Source organism: Vigna umbellata, chromosome 4, assembly GCF_029865625.1.
Source record: "Vigna umbellata cultivar VRB3 chromosome 4, Vumbellata_1.0, whole genome shotgun sequence".
In the NCBI taxonomy this organism is placed as follows: Eukaryota; Viridiplantae; Streptophyta; class Magnoliopsida; order Fabales; family Fabaceae; genus Vigna; species Vigna umbellata.
In genome coordinates, this window is record NC_142168.1 from 44,924,224 (window position 1) to 44,937,954 (window position 13,731).

A 13,731-nucleotide genomic window follows, 5' to 3' on the forward strand; every position below is an offset into this window, starting at 1 on the left:
AGTAGATAAGGGAAACTAGCATGTCTTTTGTTTTGGTGTTTGTACGAAGTTAAAAAATGTGTTTTCTCTTCATATCAATATTTTTTTATTTTCTTTTTCTTTCCTAGGGAAAGTCTTGATCATCTTCATGCATCTTGTTACTTCCCTTCTTGATTTACTTCCTCTTTCCTTTCCCGAATTTTGTCGTCAATATGAATTTCTTCCATTTTCAAATCATGTTATAGTTGTAGATATCGTTGTGGCACAAGTACATATATATAATCTTTAAGACGTTCTTTATAAATATTTTCATATTTGCAGTTCTTCATTTTTTATACCTTAAGAATATTTTCTTCTTTGTAATAAATCATTTTATTAGTGCACAGATTTATTATTAAGATATTTTTCAACTCTCAATTAATATATCTTTTATTTCTATATAATTTTCATAACATAATTCAACATCTATATATCTTTTAGTGCACCACGTCACCGTGTCGTATGTGAAAACTTAACAAAAAAAGATTTAATTAACTCAATTTTTTAAATATTTGGACCCAATTGAAAGAGTTACAAATATGATAACCCACTTGAAATTCTCTAACAAATATGAAAATTATACGAAAGTTTAAACCAAACTAAAATATATCAAAATATCAAAGTTCAAAAAGACTAAAAATATATTTAATTTATTTTAAAAATATATAATAAAATATTATAACATAAATAAAATATCATTTAATAAAAATTGCAAAAATAGGTATAAATGACTTTATTAAAACATCAATTTACTCATTTATATTAATTTTTATTTGTTATGCATTATTTTTATAATCTTGGATTATATTAGTTTATCATTTTCTTCTAGATGTAAAGTTTTTACTTTTAATTAATATTGTCATAATTTATTAAATTTAAATTTAAATATTATTTGTTTGATTTTATCTTCTATATATACTTTGGATGTTAGCGTCTAGTAAAATGATATTTTATTATAGATTTTAGTGTTATAAAATTATGATACTATATTTAGTAAATATTATTTACAAACTTTTTTATTAATACCGGTTTAACCGCAGTCGAACTATTAACTAATGTTTTTACCACTGATTTGGTCTTAAAAACATTGATAACTCTGATCCATCATCATACAAACATTGTAAATGGGTATCATAAGATATGCCTCTGAGGAAATAAAGAGAAAGAAAAAGAGTGGAAATAATATACAGGGAAAAACCAACAGATTGGCAGATTCATAATTTCATTACAAAGTGTGGTTAGCTGATTTGGATGATTCGATTATAACAAGATTCAAAGAACATCTACCAGGACCAGGAACAATGCTGCTGCTTTTTTCATGGTGGAAAATTACTCCTAAACTACACAATAAACTAGCAGACTACTAATGATCTTTGTAGGTCAAAATTGGTTCTCAAACCAACAAAGATAAGATCAATCATCAAGAATTTGGTGTGTAGCAAACTAGATGCTGGAGCTTCCAAAAAGTGGTGTTCAACAAAATACATCTTCACAACATATAACATCTTGTCTGCAAAAACTAGTTCACAACAAAATGATACTATGGGTCAACAGAGTTCATACTTTTGTGAACCAATACTGAACACATACTAAACCAAGACACCTTGAGATAAACAGAGACAGTGTTATTAAATCTTTCTTCCAAACACTCTTTTATTGGTTTAAATTAACTACGATCTACCAAAATCAAGAGTCATTGAATGAAACCTAGGACCCACCAAAATTGAAGGTTTTCAATCAATTTCAACCAATAACATAGAAAGTATTTCAAAGAGATTGGAAACCACAAATTTTGGTTGTTCTCACTTCCTGTTTAATGACTGTTGTGCTGATTTTATAGTTTTCAATAAATTTCAACCAATAGTGAAGTAATAGTATATTAAATAAATTGTGGTAGAAAGTGTGCTGCTAACACTCTTCTATACCAGTTTGTATCATGCAATTTTCTCGTTCTCTATCAATTCTTAATATTCCTACTTATATCCCTATATATTTTTAGATGTTCATATGCTTATTGTTCACATTGAACATTAAACAGACAACAGATATTACAAAAACTGGTAATCAGCCTCGCACCATGTAAGAATCAGTATCAACTCATCATAAAAAATTGCTGTCAATCGAATTAAGAAGAAGCTCGACATAGATATGCACCCCACTCACACATGGACCAAACAAACAATTGGCAATAAATTCATATTTAATAATAAGTTGAAGGAATAAATTACACATACATCAAGTAGGCAGGGGTGACATCTGGATTGGATCATCAAATTCTCTAATTGATGAATCTGAATTTTTAATGGAATCTTTTCTACTGAGCTCCAATGAAGTTGCTTCGTGTATCCCTACATAATTCAATTGCATTGAGCATTTAAGATTAACTACTAAAAGAGAAAAACAAAAACAAGAAAGCCATAAAATTTATATTCCGATGAAATCAGGTTATTACTATTAAGAGAAGGCAATGAAAAAACCAACATATATATGTTTCATTTAAATTCCAGGGGATGAAACAAATGTATAAGGAATCTGAGAAGCCGAGTTTTTATATAAAGAAGTTAGGGTCAGTTTGATTTCCTTCTCACCTTTTGGTTTCCACGAAAGTTTGCTAAATAATTTAATACTACTTGGCAATAAATTTCTTGTCCAAAATTTATTAAGTTTTGAAAATTGCATCAAAGAGTTGGGAGATGTTTTCTCTTAGCGGTCCTAGCTCAAGAATCGGTCATCAGGAGTGGTGTTGCATATGGTGAGTAATATGCTGTCTGTGGGTGTCTATTTACTTTTTTTTTTTTCAAACTCAAAACAGTTTTCGAAACAGAAATCAAACACAGCCTTTAAACTTTGCTTTAATATAACTTACTTCTTTTCTTTCCGAATGAACTTCGTAAGAAAAGCAAATTGAAAACACTAACATTTATCAATTTTGTCATGTTTGTTTATTTTAGAAAAACATTTTATCAGACAGAAGAGACAGAATAAGTAAAATAAGGGAATGGGTAATATTTCCTCTAAAACTAAGGAAAAAACAACAGAAGAAAATGGAAAGGTAAAAACTAAGAATGCAGCAGGGCTGCTGGATCTATCTCCAAGTTAGACCCTTGAAACAGTCATGGACAGTGGCTAAAAAATCACCTTGGTCATGAGTAAGCTATAAGCACTATACATCATCAAGTAGTTTTACTAAAAGTGAGAGAACTTGAAACCTGTTAGATGTTTCCCATTCAATTTATCATATTTCTGTTATTAAAGCTATTAGATGTAACAGGTTTAGGCCCATCTCCTTGTATTTTCCTTTTATAAATAAATAACACTGTGTGCAACCCTAATATATAAAAAATAAATTAAAAATAAAATATGAATAGTTGGAAAGGTTTGACAAAGAATTATCATCTACAAGTTCAGTTCAGCAAACAATCCATGAAAAGCAAAATTTAAAGAGAACATTAATATTCAAAATGAACTGCTAAACATACCAAAACCTAATATTAAGCAGCAAATTGTGAATCCTGCAAGAGAAAAATCCATCTTGTACACATTCTCCATTATGATGATGCATGCACTAGCTGCTGCTAAATGCCTTGGTGAGGAGAAAACCATATGCAATCTACAAAGGAGATTATGAGCTAATTCACAACATCAAAATCCAAATATAATTCAGAGCATACCAGATCAACTTTGAATTTAAAATGAAGTTTTTCATTGTCATTTAATGAAGACAGATAGATAGATGTCAACTAATTTCTACACAAGGATTATAATTTCATAAAACTAAAAATTGAATAATACTTTCCCATGGCAATTGGGCGAATATTACTGCTGCGATGCCATTACTTAATAGCTATTTTATAGAACCTTCTCTGACAATCTAAAGAGCATATGAAACGCAAAATGCATAAACATCCTAGTACTCTAGTAGCCTTTACTTATGGCAAGATTATCATCATTCATGACATACCTCTCCTCTGCAATACTGTCAGCATAGAATATCACAATGTTTCCAAACAAAATAGTGCTGAAGAAGGCCCAAGCAGAGAACGGCAACTTTTTATTGTTATCAGATTCAGATAATGAGCCCTGAAGGACCCAAAAGAGAAGTGAGAAACAATTGCCAAATGTCAAACAAGCCAAAATCACAAACAATACAAGAATTCCATAGAAGACATAGCCATATCTAATATAGACCTTAAAGTGAAAATTACATAGAACTCACTATGATCATGTCCCACATGGCGATGGGAAACATAAAACATGTTGCAGAAGCAATGGTTAAGCCATGGAGCCGCCTTTTAAGTTGATTCTGAAAGGAAAAAAATGTTCTGGGTTATGGAAACACACAAAGAACCACGCACCAAACACAAAGTATGAAGGGCTAATTACATAAATGTTACCACCTTGATTGAAACACGCCGAGCAATGACTCTCCTAAGTGCAGATAGAATACCAGCAATTATAGGTATTAACATTAACTTCAGGCCCAAAACTGGTTCAGTCTGAGACTCAGAACTATCTCGATCTTCCCAAGGTAAATTCTTGTTAAGTTTACAACATTTATGGAAAATATGAAAAGTATGAAAAAGTTGACAGAGAAGACAGAATAAATAGAATAAAAGATATTTTAGAAGAAAACTTTGTGAATTTAAGATAAAAATAACAGTCTGAGTGAGGATATAGAATGGAGAATACGTTGCAGTAGCCCATCCTTCTGATAACAGGTATAAAGATGCCAGCATGGCAACTAGGCCACCTATCTGGTTCAAAATAAGAAAGTATACACTGGATAAGAGACAATCCTAATATCTCAAACTCTTTTTTCAAACACATTAATCACAACCAACAACACAAATCAAATTGTTTCACATATAATAGTACAACCTGGGCTTAGATCATAGTAGTCAGTAGTGATCCATAAGTAGCTGAGTATAGCACCCTAGGCTTATGAGCTATGAAGCACAAATACGGATACGAAACGGACAGGGATGCGGTTAAATTGAAAAAATATAGACGCACAAGGCAATATATATATATATATATATATATATATATATATATATATATATATATATATATATATATACACACACATATAATTTATAGAAATAAAAAAATGAGCCAATTCTTTTACAATATTTTGGTTTGGAAACTACGTATATTAACTAATCATCTCGATTCCTACCTTTTTTTTATCAAAAAAGTGAAGTTTTACATAAATTTGTAAAAGATTGAGGTCAATTTCAGTATTTTCACTCAACCCTAATGAAGTTAATAGATTTGTTGGTTTAACCATTATCAAATCTTCTATAAGCTCACAGATAAATATTTACAATAATTTTCCAAGTTTTAACTTCTTTTTATTGTGTTTAATACTGATTGATGTCTGTCTGTCTTACTTCATTTCACCTCTCTTTCCTTACCCCCCAAGCTCACGCCACTCACTTTCTTGCACCAATAACAACAATCTCTCAATTTCCCCACTAAAATCTAATCTGAGTTTCATTCTTGAGAGGAAAAAGTTTCAGACTTTGCAGGATTCGGCTTGTTCCACTGCTGTCATGGGCAAGGTCACACTGGGAGTTGTCATTGTCTGTGTCCAGTGTGTCTATACAGCATGTCAAAGAATCTGACCGTGTCATCTCCAGCATGTCAGAGGGCATGATCATGTCTGGCCCAACACACTGTATCCGATGCAGTGTCATACGTGTGTAGGTAGCATGTACCACGGGAGTCTAACACAGAAGCCCCATTGTTATGGTGTGCCTGAGCTTCATAGCTTACAAGGGATTCACAATATGGAGCGGTAATAGCAGAAATTCATATCTATAGTGGCAATACCATGATAGGCTTCCAACACCCCTTTTTCACTCATGTGATCTTGTCTAGGGACTTTTTGTGGGTAAAATTGTGATTTATTCACCAATTTTTAATGCACTTTTTAGCAAGAAACAAAATAGGATTTAAAACCCTTCATCCTAAACCAATCCTCAAAAAGTTATATTTTGACCTCTGTTCCTTCATACTTGGACTACTTTCTTATCAAGTTCGATTTTGTCTTCTTCACTTAAACTTCCCCATTCACATTCTACTTATTTTCATCTAATCTATGTCCTTTTTCTATTAAATTCACCCTCATCAATCATTTTATTACATTCTTATTGTCCTAAAATAATGGCGACTATGTAAAATGAGACATTTTATTTATCATGAATTTCTTTAATTTTCGGTTTTCATTTTGCTTTGCATACTAGCAGTAAAAACCATGCAGTTTGCATTATAATAACATCTCACTTCCCACCATAACTATGGCTTATATATTTTAACATTATTTTATCAGAGAAGTAGATGAAACAATTTGATATAGATTTTTACCAAAAAACAAATGTTGTTTTCTACTAGAGAGAAAGGAAAGGACAACAGGGGAGCTGATCCTGCAAAACAGATATATTAGAGTTCTATTAAAGAGCAGTAGTTCTCAACTGTATCTGCTTGATAGTTTATTATTCTTATTAGTATAGTTACTATTAACATCTGTCAGTTACAATATGCCAGGTGTCAGTAGCAGTTTGTAACTACCTATTCACTTTATAAATTCTTTATTTTACCTCTCATTCAGAAAATAAAAGATTCAATTTGTTTCTCTCTTTGCTCACATTCTCTCTAAATAGTTTCTAAAGGTTTTCTACTGATCCTACCTAAATCCACTGAAAAACGGCACTAAAAGAGATTTTGTTGTCAGCAAAGTTTGTCAATTTGTGGCAAATATTGCTTTAGTCTCCGTGGGTAGCAGTAAAAAGAATTCTAAGATTCTTACAAAGATCGATGCATCATGAGCTTCATCTAAAACCAGTTACTTCAAACACACCTTTTTGTGTTTAGGGTCTTTGTGACATTGACTGGTATCAAATCCAGATGACCATAGATCAAACTCAGGTGTATATACTTAGGTCCAAATTTAATCTCTTGGTGGTCCAGAAAACAGCAGGTGGTTGCCAGGTCAAGTACTGAAGCAGAATATAGAAGTCTAGCTCAAGCCACAGCTAATATTTTGATAGGTCTCGAGTAATGAAACCTATAACCTTCCCACACTTTAACTCACACAGAATCCACCAGAATACTGAATAACCTCCTCTGATTTATAGAGAAACAAGAAAGAATACAAGAATATAGGAACGTGGAAGCCTAATCTTCCCCCAAGCAGACTACAAGTCTGATTCAGATACAAGAATTTACCAAAAGTCCCTATCCTTCTCCTCTCTAGCTATTTATACAAGTTTGACCTCCTAACAGATACATCTCCCTTCCTAACTGATAAAACAGTTAGGCTACTGACCCACTAACTAACTAACTACTTCTCCCGTCTGTTTCTTCTCACATACACCTTTAGCCTCCTATCATTACTTCCCCCCCCCCCCCCCCCCCCACTTTCAACCTTGCCCTCAAGGTTGAAGTCTGGAAACTGATCTTTGATTGTGGCTAGATCTTCCCAAGTTGCTCCTTCTTCACCTCCAGTCTGCCATTCTATTAATACTTGCTGAATTGACTCCCCATCCTGCTGTATCTGCCTCTGTTGCAGAATTTTTGCTGGCCAAAAAGCAGGTCCCTCTGCTTGCAACTCCTCGGCAGATCCTTTTCTACTTTTCGATCCCCCACTGCCCTCTTTAATTGTGATGCGTGAAACACCGAATGTATCTTTGCTAACTCATGTAATTCCAATCTAAACGCTACATTTCCCACCTGCTGCAGTACCTTGAACGGCCCAAAATACCGTGCAGAAAGTTTGGGATGCAACCTAGTTTGCATTGAAAGCTGTCGGTGTGGCCTGATTTTCAGATAGACCCAATCTCCCACTTTTATATCAACTTCCCTTCTCTTTTTATTCGCTTGCTGTGCCATCAAATCTTGAGCACGACTCAAATGGTATTTTAGCTACTTGAGAGCCTTGTTTAACGCCCTATAATCCACACAAAAACGCCAACTTCCATCTTTTTTTTCACTAATATAACTGGGCTCGAAAATGGACTTGTGCTGGGACGGATGATTCCAGCTCTCAACATTTCTTCAACTTGCTTTTCAATTTCACTTTTGAGGAGGTGAGGATACCTGTAAGGCCTTACATTTATAGAGTTATGGCCCTCCTTGAGCTGGATACGGTGCTGCTGGATACGTGTCGGAGGTAAGCCATGCAAACCTCGAAATAAGTGTGAGTGGGTCTGCAGCAGAGTCACTAACTCTGCCCTCTGTCCCACGGTCAAATCTGTCCCCCACTCACTACTATCATCTGCCTCCATTCTACTTAAACTCCACACCGTGGCCCCCGCTTCTGCATCCACCACTTTTAACAGTGACTCAGCCTTTACCAGCTGTCTCGATAGGGATGGGTCACCCTTAATGCATATCTTCCTATCCCCCACCTTGTAAATCATAGTCACATTACCCCAGTTACTACTCACTTCTCCTAATGTGGCCAGCCATGCAACTCCCAAAATTATATCCACCCCTCCTAAATCAAAGACGTAAAAATCTTCTTCCACGTCGACTTCCCCCAACTGCACTGTTACCTTGTCACACCGACCACACGCCTCCCTCCGATGGCCATCACCCAAGCTTACGCAGTATGCCGGAGTGTCCGTCACAGTCAATCCCAATTCCTCCATCACCTACCGACTGATGTAATTGTGACTGGCGCCACTGTCGATCAACACTACCACCCTCCGTTCACCTATTGTTCCCATCAGCTTCAAAGTTCTCGGACCGGTCCACCCCTCAGCAGAAAACGCCGATAACTCCATCGTCTTCTCCCCTGTATCGTCAATCACCTCCGTCTCTCCTTCGTCTTCGTCCTCCGCCAGTAACAACACTCTGAGGCTCTTCTCTGTGCACCGGTGGCCGGGGGCAAAGGGCCCTCCACATCGATAACACCTACCCTCTTCTCGCCTCTTAAGGAACTCAAGATAGGGCAAGTTACTGACCGCCCTGGTTTGACCGTCACCGGTCGTCGCAACGCTCCCTCTCGTCACCATGTTCGACGCCACTCCCTCTCTTCTCGCGACTCCTCCACCCTCCGTTTTCACCACTTGGGTCGTCGCAGTTCTCACCGGCTCCGTTCGCGTCACATTTCCTTGAACTCGCGTCGCAGTTCGTCTTAAACCCACTTGCTTGCCATCCTTGAACTCGCAGCGCCGCGTCTTCCACATCCCTTGCTATCCTCATCGCTTCCATTAATTCAGAAGGATTCTGAATTCGCACCTGTCCCTCCACGTCTTCCCGTAACCCAGCCAAGAAATACCCTAACACCTGTTCCTCCGGTACCCCTTTCGTCTGCCCCATCAACGTTTCGAAACTCCGAATAAATTCTTCCACCGTGCCTTCTTGCCGTAGAGTGGCCAATCGCTCGAACACCGTGCCTCTGAATCCCTTTCCAAAGCGATTAATCATGGCCGTCTTCAGGCCATCCCACGATCGATTTCGGGCCTTCTCTTTCCAAAACGTAAATCAGTACGCCGCACTCCCCTCCATGCTCACATAGGCGAGTTCCACCTTTTCTTCGTCGTCCGTTACTTTCTGTATGTCAAAGAATCTTTCTGCCCGATTGAGCCAACTGAGTGGCTCCTCTCCTTCAAAGGTCGGTAACTCTACCCTCTTCCTCCACGGTTTCTGTTCTCCCCCTTTTCCACCATTTTCGCCCACTCCAATCACTCTGGGTCCCCTATGCTGATTATCGTTGACGGAGCTATCTTCTGAACTCCCTTCCGTTTGAGGACCGTGATGGCCTTGCGTTCCCACAATCTTCATTATTTGTTGAAGGTCCCTTCGTACCGCCGCCGATTCAGCCTTCATTCACTCCATCGTAATCTCAATGGCTTCAAGCCTTGCCTCCGTCGCATTCTCCATCTTCGCGTTTTCTCCAATTCGTTTGTATCCGGCAGGTCGGACCAAATGATAGGTCTCGAGTAATGAAACCTATAACCTTCCCACACTTTAACTCACACAGAATCCACCAGAATACTGAATAACCTCCTCTGATTTATAGAGAAACAAGAAAGAATACAAGAATATAGGAACGTGGAAGCCTAATCTTCCCCCAAGCAGACTACAAGTCTGATTCAGATACAAGAATTTACCAAAAGTCCCTATCCTTCTCCTCTCTAGCTATTTATACAAGTTTGACCTCCTAACAGATACATCTCCCTTCCTAACTGATAAAACAGTTAGGCTACTGACTCACTAACTAACTAACTACTTCTCCCGTCTGTTTCTTCTCACATACACCTTTAGCCTCCTATCATATTTTCTAGATTCAGACTTGCTGAAATTTTGTGGATTCAGACTTTGTTAACTGAGCTGACTGCTCCTTTTACTTCTCCTATTGTGTTTTAAGAAAATCAGAGTGCAGTTGAGCTTGCTCACAATCCTACTCATATAAGAATCAAGTATATGGAAATTGATATCTTTTCTGTTCAAGAAGGAGTAAGCCAAGCAACTTCTAGTTCAACATATTTCAGTTCTTGATCAATGGGCAGATGCTTTGACCATATTTCTATATCCTATATGTGTTCTATTTCTCATTCAGAAAATAAAAAATTCAGTTTTTTTCTCTCTTGCTTTCTTTAACAGTTTCTAAAGGTTCTTATTGCACCTATATTGATGATGATTGTGAGTGTAAAATGTGTAAATTTCTTTAATTTTCAATTATCATTTTTTCTTTTGGAGTTACTTGCATTAAAAATACTGTATCTTGCTTTCTCTAACAGTTTCTAAAGGTTCTTGCACCTATATTTATGAGGATTGTGAGTGTAAAATATGTAAATTTCTTTAATTTTCAATTATCATTGTTTCTTTTTGAGTTACTTACATTAAAAAATTTGTATGAGAAGAACACAATGTTTTTCCTATTGAGTATTACAACACTCACTTCAGCCAATACCAAACTAACCCACCGACATGTTATAACAGATTTATCAATACAGATAAAGTAGAGAAGAGAAATATTGCAAAAACGTTGTTGTAGAATAGGTATTTAAATAGATTAGAGAACGTGTGGTGTAACTTGTATGGTATACCTAACAACGTCAGTATCTGAAAAGGGTTACCTTTTTCCACATATGAGCTCTCCTACCATATAACACTGCAGAAAGTACTCCAAGAACCGCACCAGAATACTCAGCCAATATTGCTCTAAATTAATAAGAATAAGAATAATTACATTGAGATAATATAAGTTATAACCATAAAAATAATGTTCTCATCAAAATTAAAGCACCATTAACACCTCAATACTAACATGATCAAGAACTGGCTATAAAATGGTATGATAACATCAATGATTCAATTGGACATGGACTATGACAATTGAAAATCAGTGATTACTGAGCATCAGCCATGACGTGATACAACTCAGCAATTAAGACTGGGCACTTGACATATTAAAGTTATCTACTGAAATTTTCTTTCAGAATATAAACCAACCTAGCTGGTCCACATGATTTCAGTCCCTTTCCCCATAAGACCAGATACAGTGCTGTTATACCACCATTTATTATAGAAGGAACAACCTGAAAAGACAAATGGTACAAGTAAGGAATGTTCTTTCATGATAACCTTTATATGAAATTCAATGTGTTTTTTTTAGAGTATTTATTTGCAGTGATTTGAAATTAAATTCACCTGCGTATTAGAAAGAGGCCTGCCCCTCCAAGGCTTCTGCAAAATCAAAAATAGGATGGACGCTGGGGCCAGGCAGGCAAACAGAAAAAGAACAACAGAAGCACCAGTCTGTTCAATGTAGCGGTACATGGAGTATATAGACCATATCCTCATGAAATTCGCAAGAATATGGATTATCTGCAAGGGTGTCTGTCTACAAATTGAAATGTACAATCACCAGTAAGAGCAAATGAAGTTAAAAGTTCCAACACACAACTTTCGTCTCTTAATAATAAATTATGTAACCAAACATTAACCAGTTTGGTATAGTAGAATGTCACTGAGAAATTGTTATGCAAATCCACTAAAAGCAGAATGCCACAACACGTAATCAATAAAACAGTATAATCAACTATCACAAAAGCTTAAGTGAATAAGTACTGTCACATGAATGCTTTTGTATTAAACCTCTAATAATACCCTTCATGCAAGATCTCTTAGCACTTAAAGCTTCGATAATACATGTACCTACCTTTGGTTCGTATTACAATTCAACTTTTTAGTTAGACAAACAGGAACAATAACGATCATGCTCTAGACCAATTGATCCTAAAGCTTCTGATACATTATCATAACTATCTCGAAAGCTTAAACAACTAGGTGAAGACAAAAGAGAATTTTATATTGCTTCTTTAACACACGCTAATGGATTAAACTTAAGATACTACTTTCTCTATATAGATCGCACATATCATCCACTGAAAACAATCCTGGTCGAGCTCGGTAGAACCACTACAGGAGGCAGATTCTCCCTCCAAGTATGCAGTAAATATTTGGCAAAAGATTATTTCTTGAAAATAATTCTTATTTCTCAAAAAATTCTCTCAGAAAGAAAATAAGATGAACCGACTATTTCTTCAAAATAAGCTGAACCAAGTTAGAGATTAAAGTGCAACCATTGAGAGTATTGTCTTTGCTCTAGTACTAACTTCAATTTTTCCCTCTACACATATACTCCACCGCAAAATAAGCAACGTTTGTGGTAACTATCAAAAAGAAGGCCAATAGGCTTCAATCCAGTTCCTAAAACAGTTGGCACATTAAGAAACAGTAAAACATTGCCACATGTCAATGCTCGTAGCCAAACTCCCAATTGAACAGCAAACAAATATCCTCAGAACCAAAGACATTCAAAAAGAAAAGAACAAAAGTGGAGCATACCCAGAAATGATTTTGGCTAAATTTTCAGAAAAGGAGGAAAATTTACCTGAAATGATGAGGTGGGTTGCCCCGATCCTCTGAGACGCGGTTCGGGGACATCATTGTTGTGGAAAGCACTTGGAGAGAAAAAAAAATGGGATGGGGAAAGTGAAGAGTGTTAGGATTCAAATCGAAGTGATCGTAGCGTGGCTCAAATCACGAACACAAATCCATGGCTGGTTTCTTCGATCGGACACAACAAGAGGGTCATGCTTTCTCTTCTTCCTCAAGTTTCAGTACTTAGTCCTTTGCGTCCGATCATATGGGCTCTGGGTAAAATATTTGGGCCCTTGTTCCAATTTGTTTATTTTTAAAAAACAAATAAATAATTATTTATTCCTTAATCACTGAAATTTAAAATAATTCTTTTTTTCAACTTTCATCAATATATATATATATATATATATATATATATATATATATTTCATATTTGTTTTTTAAATTTATTCTTTAATAAAAAAATAAATTAAAATAATTATTTTATCATCTTTAAAATTTAACCTTATTTTTAAATTTGATTATTTTTTAAAACTTAACTAATTTTTAATTATAAAATTACCTATAAAATAAATAAAAGTTATTTATAATAAATTTATAAAAATTATTTATATTTAATTTCATAATTATAATAATAACATAATTTACCATCTTGAATCATTTTTGTGATAGAGTATACCTACTCTGAGTTGGATGGCATTACTATAATAAAAAAGTAGAAATGTTTTGGTCTTGACTTGTAAGCATGCAATGCAACTATGACAATCTTTTTGAACATTTTTTTCATGTGAAGCCAATAGAATTTCTATCGAA

General features: G+C 35.4%; 1 protein-coding gene across 1 annotated transcript; it reads right to left on the reverse strand.

Moving 5' to 3' along the window:
- Positions 1 to 1,203: 1,203 nt before the first annotated feature.
- On the reverse strand, positions 1,204 to 13,186 carry LOC124839465 (zinc transporter). Its single transcript, XM_088113413.1, has 11 exons — positions 12,929 to 13,186; positions 11,683 to 11,875; positions 11,485 to 11,570; positions 11,109 to 11,193; positions 4,694 to 4,772; positions 4,416 to 4,546; positions 4,235 to 4,321; positions 3,980 to 4,098; positions 3,498 to 3,628; positions 2,253 to 2,366; positions 1,204 to 1,537 (listed from the first exon to the last, which is right to left on the reverse strand). Exons 1-10 carry the CDS (start codon positions 12,982 to 12,984, stop codon positions 2,254 to 2,256), a joined length of 1,080 nt encoding a protein of 359 aa, XP_087969539.1. The 5' UTR covers positions 12,985 to 13,186; the 3' UTR covers positions 1,204 to 1,537; position 2,253.
- Positions 13,187 to 13,731: the final 545 nt, after the last annotated feature.

Excerpts from the sequence above, each read along its gene's own strand:
- LOC124839465 (XM_088113413.1), bottom strand. The coding sequence starts at position 12,984 with ATGATGTCCCCGAACCGCGTCTCAGAGGATCGGGGCAACCCACCTCAT. Across the intron at positions 11,876-12,928 it reads AACCCACCTCATCATTTCAG|ACAGACACCCTTGCAGATAA; the intron begins GTAAATTTTCCT and ends TTCAATTTGTAG. Across the intron at positions 4,322-4,415 it reads CTCGGCGTGTTTCAATCAAG|AATCAACTTAAAAGGCGGCT; the intron begins GTGGTAACATTT and ends TTTTCCTTTCAG.